This window comes from Malaclemys terrapin, chromosome 3, assembly GCF_027887155.1.
Source record: "Malaclemys terrapin pileata isolate rMalTer1 chromosome 3, rMalTer1.hap1, whole genome shotgun sequence".
Taxonomy (NCBI): Eukaryota; Metazoa; Chordata; order Testudines; family Emydidae; genus Malaclemys; species Malaclemys terrapin.
In genome coordinates, this window is record NC_071507.1 from 78,791,274 (window position 1) to 78,805,687 (window position 14,414).

Below are 14,414 nucleotides of genomic sequence, written 5' to 3' on the forward strand. Positions count from 1 at the left end.
TTACATGTGGTCTCAGATCCTCTCCATTAGAGGGGAGCGTGCAACAGAAACTGTGCCATTTGGCAGTTGGCTTTCTTCAGACTTTTTTCTTCCTAGAACTTTTTTACTCAAGTATGGGGAGGATTTGGACAAATGTGCCAGATATACCCTGTATATCAAATTCTGCCCTCAATTCTATCTGTACTACCTTATCAAAGTCAATGGGATGATATGGGTGTAACAGGAGTTGGGGGGGAGTTGGTTCAGTTTGTAAGAGATGGAGCCAACTGAGTGGAAAAGTAAATAAGATATATTTGCCTTAAGAAAATTCAACTTTAAAGCTCCTTTAAATTAGGGATCTGTCTAAATAACAATACACCCCTAGGAAGCATTTTGTATTTATCCCATTGAAAAGAAGAAGAAACAGACACTTTATAAACAGTCCTTCTTGAAATGCTGCAGCTTGGTAAATCCTGGACTTTGTGACTTTTATTAATTCATATAATTAAAATAGTAAATGGCTTTGTTTTATAAGACTGTCCAGTCAATTTTGTTTATACCCATTTTGTTTGATCTGTAGATGTGTGCAAATATATGGTAATCGGTTTCCTGTATGTTTCAGATACACAGCTTCCTAATTTCTAAAATTTCATCTTTCTCAATTTGTACATTGAAACTCACCTGTGTCAATGGGTTATATAGGTCATAGTCCTGTAATGAGGTTCTGCTGGTGCAGTTATCCATTTCATTCCTTTATTTCTAGTGTTGGAGTTTCAAGATCAAAAGATGTACCTCCGTTTGGTCCACCAATCCCCAAAGGCGTAACTTTCCCAAAATCAGCAGTCTTTAGGGACTTCCTTTTAGCCAAAGTTATTAATGCTGAAAATGCAGCACACAAGTCAGAAAAATTCCGAGCCATGGCCACCAGGACACGACAAGAATACTTGAAAGATCTGGCAGAAAATTTTGTTACTACAGCTACAGTGGATACTTCAGTGAAGTTCAGTTTTATTACTCTAGGTGCAAAGAAAAAGGAGAAAGTGAAACCAAGAAAGGATGCTCATTTATTTAGTGTTGGAGCAATTATGTGGAATGTGATAGCACGGGACTTTGGCCAGTCTGCAGACATTGAATGTCTCCTTGGAATTTCCAATGAATTTATCATGTTGATTGAAAAGGAGTCCAAAAATGTTGTGTTTAACTGCTCCTGCAGAGATGTTATTGGATGGACATCAGGATTAATGAGTATCAAAATCTTTTATGAAAGAGGAGAATGCATTCTTCTGTCTGCAATTGATAATTGTTCTGATGACATCAGAGAAGTTGTTCAAAGACTAGAGGTAAGTCACATTTTTAAATTGATCTACCAAAGCTTTTATTCAGAATTATTCATGTCTATCATTCTTTGGGAAAGAACTCAAATTTTCCTATATTTAAACTGATATTGCACTTTCCAACTTCAAAGAGCTTTACAAACATTATTCCTCACAACACCATGTGGAATAGATCCATATTATCATCCTGCTTTTATGGGTGACTAATCTGATGCAGTTAATTAAATTGGCTTGTCCAAGGCTACATAGGGTTTTAGTTTTAAAGCCAGGATTAAAACTTTAATTTTTGGTTTCCAGCCCTGTGGCCGAGTGGTCACAGTACACCCCTCAATAAAAATACCTTAATTAAAAAAAAATAAATAAATAAAAATAAAGAATACCCTTTTGAATGTGATTTCTACCTGAACAGTGAAAATCCTCTAAATAAAGCATGGAATATACTGCTTATTTTGCATGGATGAGCTGGAAGAAAATGAAGGCAGTTAGATCAGTTAACATGAACTATCAGAGCTGCATCTTGCATCTGAAGAAGTGAGGTTTTTACCCACGAAAGCTTATGCTCCCAGTACTTCTGTTAGTCTCAAAGGTGCCACAGGACCTTCTGTTGCTTTTTATCAGAGCTGGTGCAATCTCAGTCAAGACAGGTGGAGCTCAGGCATTCTATGAGCTCAACATCTTAAATTATTTAACTTATAGCTATTACAAATGTGTACTAATGGACTGATACAGGCTGCAGGGTATAAAGCATTGAGGTATCACTGCTCTCGTTCCAGTTTGACTTTGACCTTACCCCTTAAATTAAATGAGGTTAGTGGCATTAGGCCTTTTTTATATTGGATTGAGGCTTCTACTGGAAAACAATCACTAGATCTATTTTTTGGAGATTAGTAGAGCTGAAGTACAAGCTATGAAGTGGCCAGGATTAAACTGTTGTGTAAAATAAAGACCTGATGCTGCAAGGTGCTGAGCTACCCTAAACTTTCAAGACTGAGGATGCTTAATCTCAGCCCTGTGCAGCACTAATACCTACCCTGTGTGATGGAGTCTTTCTTCCAGTACAGGTGAATATTTGTAATATTACAAATATTACTTTTCAGTGGGTTAATATTTGTAAGTTCATATTATTGTCACTTGCATTGTATTTACCTCATTGTTAAGTTCTTCAGATATTGTCATTTTCCTTATACAAATATTTTCCTTCTGAAATTTAGAAAAAATGTTCTCTAATTATCATGTTACTGTTGTAAAATTATCACTAATTGGACAGTTATAAATTGGCTCAAAGTTGTGCTGAAAATAAGGTTAATGAATGTTAGTTTCTTATCCCATCACTGCATATTGTAACACAAATTGTTTAGTGTTTTTTATTTTAATACTACTACCTAGCTCTTGCATAATGCTTTTCCTCAGTAGGTTGCAAAGCACTTTACAAAGGAGAGTGGTATCATTATCCCCATTTTACAGATGGGGAAACTGAGGTACAGAGGGGAAATGACTAGCCCACGGTTACCCAACAGGCGAGTAGCAAAGCTGGGAATAGAACCCAGGTTTTTGTAGTCCCATTCTAGTAATCTGCACTGTCTTCATTTATTCTTGAATCTTAAAACATATATGAAATAATAGCAGGTTTGGCAAACTGGAAAGATATCTACTGAGTCTCTGCAGACAGATCTTCATTATATATGATGTATAAAAACATTTAGTTTTTTTTAATAGCATTAGTTGAAATGGTTATCTGTGAAAACTGTCTTTGAGACATTAATCATTACAACAGACTTCACTCAGTTTGATTTGAATGGCCTTGTATTTCACTCAAATCTAACCATCTGTTACAGTACAACATTATTTACATTTAACTTGAGACTGCTCCTTTTTTGAGGTAATAACCATATTCTCGGCTAAATAAATCTATTGGCCTGAAGCCTCAGTTAGCAACTTAGGATCTGTTTACACTGCCCCACGATTCAGTGTTCAGGGGTGCGAATAGCAATGCATAACAATGTGTTGTGCTGTAATTCTCTTGTGTGGACTCTGTGGGCTCAAACTAAGCCTTTGAAGAGGATGTAAACTAGGAACTTTTAAAAAGTGACAGAGTCCTGTGGCACCTTATAGACTAACAGATGTATTGGAGCATGAGCTTTCGTGGGTGAATACTCACTTCATCGGATGCATCCGACTAAGTGGGTATTCACCCACAAAAGCTTATGCTCCAATACGTCTGTTAGTCTATAAGGTGCCACAGGACTCTGTCACTTTTTACAGATTCAGACTACACGGCTACCCCCTGATACTAGGAACTTTTAGTTTGCAACCACAACATGGGCACTGACTCTGTGGGTGCTCCGGGGCTCAAGCACCCATGGAAAGAAATACGGGCTGCTCAGCACCCAGGAGCCATAGTTTTGTACCTGAGGTCTGCTCACAGGGCACGCCCTTGCCCCAGAGGGAGCTTGAGTGTGGAATGTGAGTTCTGTGCTGCTAACAGCTTCCGCCCTTGGGACAGGGAGTTTGTTTATAAACAGAGGCAGGGTGATTAAGATAACAAAAGGCTTGTCATTAAATTAAATTAAGGATCATTAGATGATCCTGAAAGCATTGCCAGGCCCTCCAGTTAAAAGGTAGGAAACAAAGGGTAGGAATAAATGGTCCATTTTCAGAATGGAGAGAAGTAAATGGTGGTGTCCCCAGGTTTCTGTACTGAGACCAGAGCTGTTCAACATATTCGTAAATGATGTGGGAAAGGGGGTAAACAGTGAGGTGGCAAAATTTACATATGATACAAAAAAAAACCAGGAGTACTTGTGGCACCTTAGAGACTAACAAATGTATTTGAGCATAAGCTTTTGTGGGCTACAGCCCACTTCATCGCATAGGCATCCGATGAAGTGGGCTGTAGCCCACGAAAGCTTATGCTCAAATACATTTGTTAGTCTCTAAGATGCCACAAGTACTCCTGTTCTTTTTGCGGATACAGACTAACACTGCTGCTCCTTTGAAAGATGATACAAAATTACTCAAAACAGTTAAGTCCAAAGCTGACTGCAAAGGGATCTCACTGGGTGATGGCAACAAAATGGCAGATGAAATTCAGTGTTAAATGCAACGTCCTTAAACAGTTATCAGCAAGGTACATTGAATAACCCTCAAGTACTTCATGTTGATGTTCTATTGAATTGTGCCCTTCCTCTCTTTCACCCCAGACCTCTCAAATTTGATGCTATTTGTGAAGGATTAGTCACTATGTTGAGTAACCTTTTTGTTTTTAAAAGCTCCCTTTTCTTTCTCGCCTCTTCCTCCACCCCCCTTTTTTAAATTGTATGAATATTTCTCTTTAAAAGTTAATTTGAAACCTGAATTTTCGAATGCTGGAGTCCTTTCCCCTGAAACATTCACACAGGTGGTAAATGTTGGCTTTTAACGGAGAATGTTCTAAGCACCCAGGCACCCTTTACCTTTAGCTAGTTATTTGATTTATGAAAATCTCAATAGGGGCTCATGCTGTTTAAAGGTGACCATTACATACATTAACATCTACATAACATGAGACTCTGTCTGCATAGATCTAGTGGACGATCAGACCCCCATACCTGATCAGAGAGCACTGCTGAAGGTCAGGAGTCCATCTATGTGGAGTTCACTGTATGATTGAGGCATAAGATGTCCATCATGTCTATCATTTTATAACTAATTTTTCAGACTTCTATGAATAGAATTCATGGAGGTTAAGTCCATTAATGGCTTTTAGCCAGGATGGCTAAGGAATGGTGTCCCTAGCCTCTGTTTGTCAGAGGGTGGATGGATGGCAGAAGAGAGATCACTTGATCATTACCTGTTACGTTCACTCCCTCTGGGACACCTGGCATTGGTCACTGTCGCTAGACCGGATACTGAGCTGGATGGACCTTTGGTCTGACCCAGTATGGCCATTTTTATGTTATTAGATAAATATCCACCATCTAATAAACCCCTTCCAATCAGCTATCATTCTCCTCCTTTGCCAAAAGCCTTGGGAAATAGTAGGCTTTGCAGTGAGCCCAGAAGGCTAATAAGTTTATTATTTTTATTTGTAGTACCATAGTACCTACCAGCCCTAGTCATGAAACAGAAGTCAGCTATGCTAAGCACTGTACAGATACCAAACAAAATGGAGCTTAAAATCAAAGTATAACATAAGACACCAGATGGTTAGAGATAAATGGAGGAGTACCAGGAAATAATGATAGTACTGGGCAGTGGTCTCAGGCAAGTTTTTCTTGTAGGTATCATGGCTAAGGAGCGTCTTAAGAAGGGATTTGAAGCAAGATATGAAGTAACTTTGTGGATGTTTAGAGAGCTCCTCCCAAACATGAAGGGGCAGCATAGGAGAAAGCCCAAAGGAGCTTGTTTGACAATATCTCAAATGGGAGATGGAGGCTGGCATTACTGGCTTATGGAGAGTTGAGAAAAGTGCTGTTTTTACTGTTTTTGTGGCTTTTCAGTATTCAATATTTGATATTTCAAATATGATAAAATATTTTTAAAACTGCAAAACTGGGCAATATGAAGTAGACATCTGAACACACATAAACGTGGCTTCATTCTCCAGCAAGCTTCCTGTTTGATGCAATATAAATAGCATAGTACATGTTGGTAGTCACACTGGGACAGGAAATTTGGGCAAAAGTTTGTATTGTGGAACCCAAAGGAAGAGGCACATTTTACTATTCTGAATATCATCTCAGTTCTCCAGTGGGCCTCCCATACTTGTGCCATGAGTATGTAATCAGAACATGCTAGGATGTTGCACTGGAGTGGGGGCTGGCCCTCTAAGGATAAATGGATGACATAAGAATTTTAAAAAATGTCCTACTCTAAGGTGTTGAGTTTCACTTTTAGCCTTCCTACTAGGTTGCAGAGCTTATTGTTGTACTGACAGCATTTTGTAAAAACAACATGTCTAGCACCTTTAAAACTTTGTAAGAAGGTAACAGTAGTGGCTTTGAGCTAGTTACAGTACAGGCACAAGTTATGCAAAGTTCCTCAAAGCTTTTACAATCAGTCATTCGGTGGTTAGAGTGAGAGTAAGAGGAGCTGGAATTACTGGCTTCCTTCCCTGGCTCTGGCACATGCTTACTGTGTAACCTTGGGCAAATCATATGATCTGTGTCCCAGCTTTTCCCTCTTTCAAATAGTTATTTCTCTTATAGGAATGTTGTGAGATTTAATTCTTTGTCTGTAAAGCACTTTGAGATCCTTGAATTAAAGCAATTAACAAAAGGTAAAATATATATACAACACTAATTTTAACTTATGACTAGAAACTAAAAGAAGGTTGGAGTTTAGAAGGTTTCTAACTATCGGAAGAGTAAGGTTCTGGAACAGCCTTCCAATAGGAGAAGTTTGGGCAAACAACTCAAGTTTTAAGATGGAGCTTAATAAATTTATGAATGGGACTATGACAAGGTTGCTTGTGATAGCAGGGGACAGGACTTGATGATCCAGGAGGTTCCTTCCAGTCCTGTACCCTGTGTTATGACCTAAGCCAGAATTTGACCTTCAATCTTCGAAGATTAGTGCACTAACGTATTGCACAAACGTATTGAATTGTCCCTGGATTGCTTTACCATTTGTGAAACTGTTCAATTTTATGTAGTATGAACAAAGAAATCCCTGTAGTAAAAGCTAAAATTTCAGTTTACTTGATTATTCCATATAATGCCAGAATAACTTCCAATTAAGTATGAAAGATATCAGTTCTCTTCTCTCAGTTCCCAATGAAATAATCAGTCTTCTCCCATTTGTAGCAAAGCCTACATCTGGAGATGGCAATGGCATGGATATCATAGATCAGAATCTGATTGCTGGAGCAAAAGAAATACATTATCTTATTTTGTTACTTACTGTTGGGGGATGAGAATCTGTTGGAACTGAAAATTTTCACTTGATTAGACTCATCTTAAATTTCAAGGTTGTTATTTTCCCGAAGAAAAAAATCCACTACACAACTGCAGTCAATCGGCTAACAAAGAATGAAGTAATTGACAGGTTTGCATTTTGCTTGCCTTGTGTTTTGAAACTAAGACTGCTGCTAAGTATTCAGTAAGATATAAATGTCTTTGCATTGGAAAGAAATAAGAATTTGACACAGGACAACTGGTTGTTCCAGGGAAGTCAAATTTTAGGACTCTGAAGATCTTCATGTATTTTGCTCTATGCAGAAACCTGTAGTCAACCATAAATGACAAAATGATTTTTAGTCACCCATTAGTATATTAAGAGTATTGCACATGAAACCAAATATAGCTTTATCGTGTCAGAAAATAGATCCTTTCATGTTTCTAAAGAAATCATCCTATAAAGACAGTAGCATAACAATCTGATACTCCTTTAGATAGTCACCAGAGGATGTGAAACAACGGAAATGACCCTACGGAGGAATGGGTTGGGCCAGCTTGGATTCCACGTTAACTTCGAAGGAATAGTAGCAGATGTGGAGCCATTTGGTTTTGCATGGAAGGCCGGCCTAAGGCAAGGGAGCCGTCTAGTTGAGATCTGTAAAGTGGCTGTGGCAACCTTGACTCATGAACAAATGATTGACCTTTTACGCACGTCGGTGACAGTAAAGGTGGTGATTATTCAGCCACATGAGGATGGATCACCTAGAAGGTAACAAGCAACAGTCCTTATTGTGACATTTCCAACTGTCTTTTCTTTCCTGGTGCTTATTATTTGGCTTTTTAACAAGTGCTGTCTTTGGTAAAGGCCCTTAGGAAATGGATATTGTCTCTCATATTTGGTAATAATGGGATTGTGGTTGTTAAAGCAATTCAGGAAAAAAGAGCCATTACCTTGTAATTTAAAAGATAAAATGTGATCCTGTAAGCAATTTAATGGGAAATTGACTTTAGTTTACTTCTTATTCTCTCAAGCCTTATAAAGTGCAGCATGACTGAACTATTTAAAAAATTGGTTGTGACTTCTCTTCCACAGGAGACAGTTTTATTATATTTTAATATTAGTTTTGCAAATTGGGAATCCTTGCCTGAACAATAAACTCTTATTTCCTTTGAGGTTTCTTTGACTTCTAACTATTGAGATAAGGGACTTTTATTTTAACCTGTGATTAACAAACAGAGAAACATTGGATGTGAGAAATATATGGGATTATGCCACAGCTTCTTTCCCATTCTCTTTAAATATCTGCTTTAAGTCGTTCACATTAACTGTTGAATCATATCAGTCAAATCATTAGCTAAAACTAAAATCTTGCTGTAACATGAAATAAATGGGTCATGCTTGGGAAAAGAGCATAAGAAAAGATGACTGTATCATTCTTTCTGTGGGTGGAGTGCAATGCCTGCCAGTGCCTCTTTGATTAGGGTGCTGTTCGTAGCCAGAAGATCTTTGCCTTGTTGCCACCATTTGAATAAAAGTACATCAGCTGACAACTTAGATTCAAAACTTCACAGAAATCCAATCTTATCTCACTCATCCTTTACCTGTGCACCATGAGTTTGGTTAATGAGTCTGAATTAGAAGTGTGCTTCAGTAAATTGAATTACTTGCTTGTCTCCTTCTTAAATCTTCTGTTGATATTCTTTTAATTTAACAAAGGGAAAAAAATAGGCATGCTGCTCTTGGCATGAAAATCAGCCATAAAATTTTACATCATGTACAACATTGTGGAGTTATTGGCAAGCTATGCATGAATGCTGGTGTGTTTGTTCATCAAGCAGTCACTGGATGGATGAATGACACACAAAGTTCTCTTCCCTGCCATAACCTGCACCTCCAAGTTTTGGGTTCCTTTTGGGGGAGAGAGAGAGAGAGAGAGACAGACACACACACACACACACACACACACACACACCTCTGTTCTCACTACTTGCATATAATTTGCAATTAAGTCTCTCTCTGCTTAGCTCAGCTTTTCTCTCCATCTGCTTCTGAATATGAATTTTCACTGTCTTGTGTAGTGCACATTCCCAAGCTGACTACAAAGTATAAGCCTAATGAGCTAATCCATTATATTTAAGATAAAATGTATATTTTATAGTGCTTGGTAGAATTATGTATTGTTTATTAGCAGTTTTTACATATCATGTGATACATTTTTTCAGTTAAAATTATGAAGTCAAAATTCAGTATAATACACTAAGAGATGCATTGCACCTGCTCTATCTGTAAGTTAGAGTTCTAGCTGTGTGCCACTGAACTGGAAAGAAAACTTCAAAGTATCTCTTGGGGAACCAAAATATAGATTCTTCACATCTTTCGGAACTGGGTAACTATACACTACTTAAAAATAAATTGAGGATTACTTTTAAATTTACAGTCTAGCTGTAAAATGTGTAAAGCACCAGTGCTTTATTAAAATAAAAAGCCATGTAATCAAAAATAAAGTTACAAAAGAAATGGGAATCTTCATTCCTCCCTTTTCTGTTCATTGGGCCCAGTTCTGATCCCACTGAAGTGAAAGTCCCAAGATTTTCAAAAGTGTGACTAGTGATTTTGGGAGCAATTTGAGATGTTCAGAAATTGCTGAGAACCCACCCACCCTTTCCCAAAATTGATAATTGAAAGAGAACAGACAGACAAGAGGTGGGGGAAAGGAACACACAGGTTGCAGGAGCATTAACAGTGTTGAGCAACGCTTCCTGCATCCAGCAGTTTAGATGCCTTCCCAATTTGCTATATGATACATTTAAATGCAACAATTCAAGGGCACTCAGTTTATTATCTCCCTTAAGTGTTGTCTAATACGGTGTGATCTTAAGGATCTGGCTGCAGACCAAGGGCGTTTACATGTATATGTTTTGGATGATATCCAGGAATCCTCCCTTTGGTGGAAACCTGGAGACAACCTCCAGGGGCAAATCCCTAGTGAAATGCTCCCTGTGCTAGAGTTCCAAGGTAGGCTACTGCTTGCAGCAGGGAGCATAGATGAAAGTTTATTGTAAGTGTTCTTAGAAATAATATACAATCAGTTTGCTATGACCCCACACATCTTGCTCTTTCTCCTCCTTCCCCGCTCGACGTTTTGTCTACCTCTAGTCACTTAGACCATGTCTCCTCCTCGTTCTCCTTCAGGCTCCTTGAAAAAAAGTAGCACAAGGAAACTGTCACTATTCAGGGCAGTTGTTTAAAAAAACTTTCTCCAGTTTTTCCTAATTTCTCTTAGAATAAGCAGAAATGAGACGGATGCTTTCCCCAAGGATATTTCTCAAGGACCATGAGTGTACTAGCTTCAGGGATACAATATGGGCCTATTTCCTTTTGTTTATTGTGGGATACCCACTGCGTCAAGCACAACAGTAGCTTCTGGTGATAAATCAAAGAACTTCTATGGGCCAGCATGGTCTCAGGCATACATGCAGCCCAAGGCAAAGCCTCTTCTGAGAATTAATGCTTTTTGGGTGACTGTGGATGTGAAAAAGTCCTTAGGCCAATGAATGAGCATTTTAAATTTAGAGAAATGCAGCATGCTTGCTTAACCTCCCTTTTGGTTGACCCCACTGAAGTATGTCTGCATTTGAATTGGGAGGTATGATTCCCAGCTCATGTAGACATACCCACGCTAGCTCTTCTCGAGCTAGCATGCTAAAAATAGCAGTATGGCTGGGGTAGCATGGGCAGCAGGTTGGACTAGCCACTAGAGTACATACATACCCAGGGGACCTGCCTATGTTACTTGAGCAGCTAGCCTGAGCTGTTGCTGGTGCTACCCCAGCCACACTGCTATTTTTAGATGCTGGCTCTAGCAGAGCTAGAGTGGGTATGTCTGCGCAAGCTGGGAATCGCACCTCTCAGCTCAAATGAAGATGTAGCCCATGAAAACATGGTCATCCATTCCATTAAAAGCCAATGTCTCTTCCAAAGATACCTGCACGCAGATGATTGAGGAGACTGTAGGAATTTTGAACTATCTGCAACCCTGTTGAGCCCTAATGCTTAGGCTATGTATATTTGGAGGGCATGCATGGAACTGGGGGGGGAGGGGGATCTCAGATAATATAAAGCAATTCCAGCTCCCCTAAGAGTCATCATGAAGCAACTGAGTATTTTTGGTCAGCAATCATGCCTCTTAATAAATGACACTCTGCTAGGTTTCCTGGATGTTCTTTACAAGTGTTTTGGCAATGATAGTGTGGTACCTTTTAGCTTAGACATTGAGCAGAAGATTTTTCAGGCAGTGAAATAATAGATTATCATCTTTAAGGAGTTTTTAATGTTTGGAAATTGCCTGGACACTTTTTCACAAACCATGTGATTAGAGCTATTTCGAATGTCCCAACTAGTCCTGAGTTCCAGGGCGGGTGGGTATTTAAAGCTATTAATAGTTTCCAAAAACTTAGTAGGCACAAGACTGGAAGTAAAGTGGCTGAACCAGTTTGTAGGATGTCAGAAGTTCAGGATGGAAACCATGTATTAATCTCTTCTAGGACTATCCCCTGAAGACTCTCTGGAATTAATCTGCAAGACAGATGCATATCTACAAATCTTGATTCCTGCATTTCAGGTGGTTCAGCCCTACTTCTAGTACTTGATCCTTTCAATGCTTTTGATTACTGCCCAAGGATCTTCCTGTAAACCCTGATGTAGTAGTGGCAGTAATTCTCCTGGGGGCAGGGGGAGGATTATTTGTGTGACGGGTTGGACCCCCCCCACCCCACCCTGGGCCGGGATGCCACCTGACTTATTGCGGTTTCATTGAGCCTCCTGCTCCACTAGCCTGGGCTCCATCTCCCTGTTTTGCTGAATCGGGCTCTCCGGCCTCTGGCAGCGCACACACACAGGTAGACATGCACCAGCTGTAGAATCACACACAGTCTGCAAGCAGCTCTCTCTGGGAAGATTCAGCTAGGAAATTGCCCAGGACTCAAGTACACACACCCTTTGGGTAGTAAACCCAAAATAATAATGTCTTGTGCTGTATAGAAAAGTCTTCACAGCACAAGCTCATAAAAATTTGCCCTCTCCCTCAATGTGGAGAGAGAGATGCACAGCTTCTTGCCCCTCCCAGATATGAATTGCACAAACTGGGTTATGTTATAAACAAGAAATAAGTTTATTAACTGTAAAAAGGCAGATTGTAACTGATTAAAAGGGATAGCAAACAGAACAAAGCAGATTACTAAACAAATAAAACAAAACATGCATACTAAGCTTAAGATCTTGAAGAGACTGGCTTCAAGAAGTAATTTCTCACCCTAAATGTTCCTTTTGGGCCAGTTGCAGAAATTCTTGAAGTTAGCTACCTTTCTTGCAGCTTAAATTCTCAGGTATTTTATTCACAGACCAGATCCCTTTTCCAGCCTGGGTTCAGTACTCCTCCCCCTTTCCCTTTGTCCTTGTTCCTTAGTGTTTCCAGCAGTCACGCTGGCTGGGGAGACAGTGAAGAGTGAACCTAGATCAGCTTATTCCCCAGCCTTAAATAAGATTTACACAAGGTGGGAATCTTTTGTTTCCCAGTCTTGACCTCCTCCTCCTTTTAGTGGAAAAGTACTAGAAGTCCAAGATGGTGGTGTTTTATTACCAAGTAACATGACCGCATGACCTAGTCGTGTCACCACAAGGTCCCTCCTAGGAAGGAGAGGGATGAGTATCTTCAAAGTCTTATTGTTTCTTCCTAATGGACCATCAAGGCTGATGGCCCAGTTGTAATTGTTACATAGTCAATATTCCTAATTTTAGATACAGAAATGATTCATGCAGACAAATTGGATAATCATATTCAGTAAATCATAACCTTTCCAATGATACCTTACAAGACCCATCTTTCATAAAATATATGTTATACTTATGATATGGATATGGCAATTTCCATAAAGAATATGCGGCGTAATGCCACAACTTGTCATACCTTGTATAGAGTTTTGGTTCATCGGAACATGGTCATCTTGTTTCAGCAGTCTGCTTTTGTGGGAGCAGGAACTAGTCAGATTCAACAAGCGTTTCCATCCCTGGAAAGAATCGTTCAGCAGATTGAGATGCAAGAACCTCTTCTGCTCACTCCTGGAACTGATTGTGACTTGGTCTTAGCTACACCTGAGGAGCCACTAGCAGATTTTTTTGAATTTAGGAGTGTAGTTATTTGAACTAGAGGAGAAATAAGATCCACCAAAAGATGAAAAGAGAGAGCATCTAACAAAATATGCTCCAGGTGGTTCCAATTCATGTGTAGTTGACAACAGATTCCAGTATCTTGGCTTGGGCAGCCTGTATAAACCATAAGATGGCAACAGGTGTTTGTGTGGAGTTGTCTCTGATGTATGCCATTGAGCACAAGAGAGGTACGCCCTCTGCACCATGGGAGATAATCCTTTTATTGTCAAGTCTTTGTCAGAACCAGTATTGTGGCAGCAGTAGCTTACATAAATCAGCAAGGAGCACTCAAAAAACATTTCCCGTCGAGAGGAGTTTCTTTCCATTGTGGGGCATAATCAAACTTTTGCTTCATTCAGGTTTTGTATGTCTAGAGGGAGGATGGTGGAGAAACAGAGAGGTTTCATACATATTTTTGCATTATTTCATTTAACCTACTATTGTGTCATGAGATTTTGCTCACTGGAGAGAATTTATTTTCCAACTCATATTTAATAATAATAAAAAAAAGTACCAGAAGGGAAAAAAAACATTTTCTTCCAATGCAGGATAGTTTATTTCATGAAGTTTCTATGTATATATGGGGGTGATCCTGGAGAACTGTAGTCAGCACTTTAAAAAAATCAAATTCTAATAATAATTGTACGGCAGAAGACATGAGTTTACCTTTGACTTGTGACTGGCCTATTTTTATCTTCTTGTATTTTAATCTCATTTCTTATGAAAACACTGTAGTTTAAATGACATTTTATGAACGTGTAATTAATTACAAAGAAAATCAGAGGTTTTGAATTCTACCATTAGATGTATCTTAAATTTATCTCAGATTAGCTATCAATAAGACATTGATATTCATTAACCGCTCCATTTCTACTAGAATCAAAGTACAAATAGAAATTTGGCTCTGAATGAGAACATACATCTAATCTTAGCTAAGAAAACTGCATTTGTGTCATAGAACAACCACCTAACATTTTATTAAAGCCCCTTTGCCAGTTACTGAGAGAATCAACTGAT

The 14,414-nt window shown here is 39.0% G+C and overlaps 1 protein-coding gene across 11 annotated transcripts in view; it reads left to right on the plus strand.

The window, feature by feature from the left end:
• SIPA1L2 (signal induced proliferation associated 1 like 2) overlaps positions 1 to 14,414 on the plus strand; it is a 244,219-nt gene that overhangs the window by 156,305 nt on the left and 73,500 nt on the right. For all 11 annotated transcript variants that reach the window (XM_054023000.1, XM_054022992.1, XM_054022991.1 and 8 more), the window contains 2 exons: positions 743 to 1,319; positions 7,684 to 7,958. In XM_054023000.1, the coding sequence (XP_053878975.1) occupies positions 743 to 1,319; positions 7,684 to 7,958 (852 nt within the window). The remainder of the gene's footprint in view (positions 1 to 742; positions 1,320 to 7,683; positions 7,959 to 14,414) is intronic.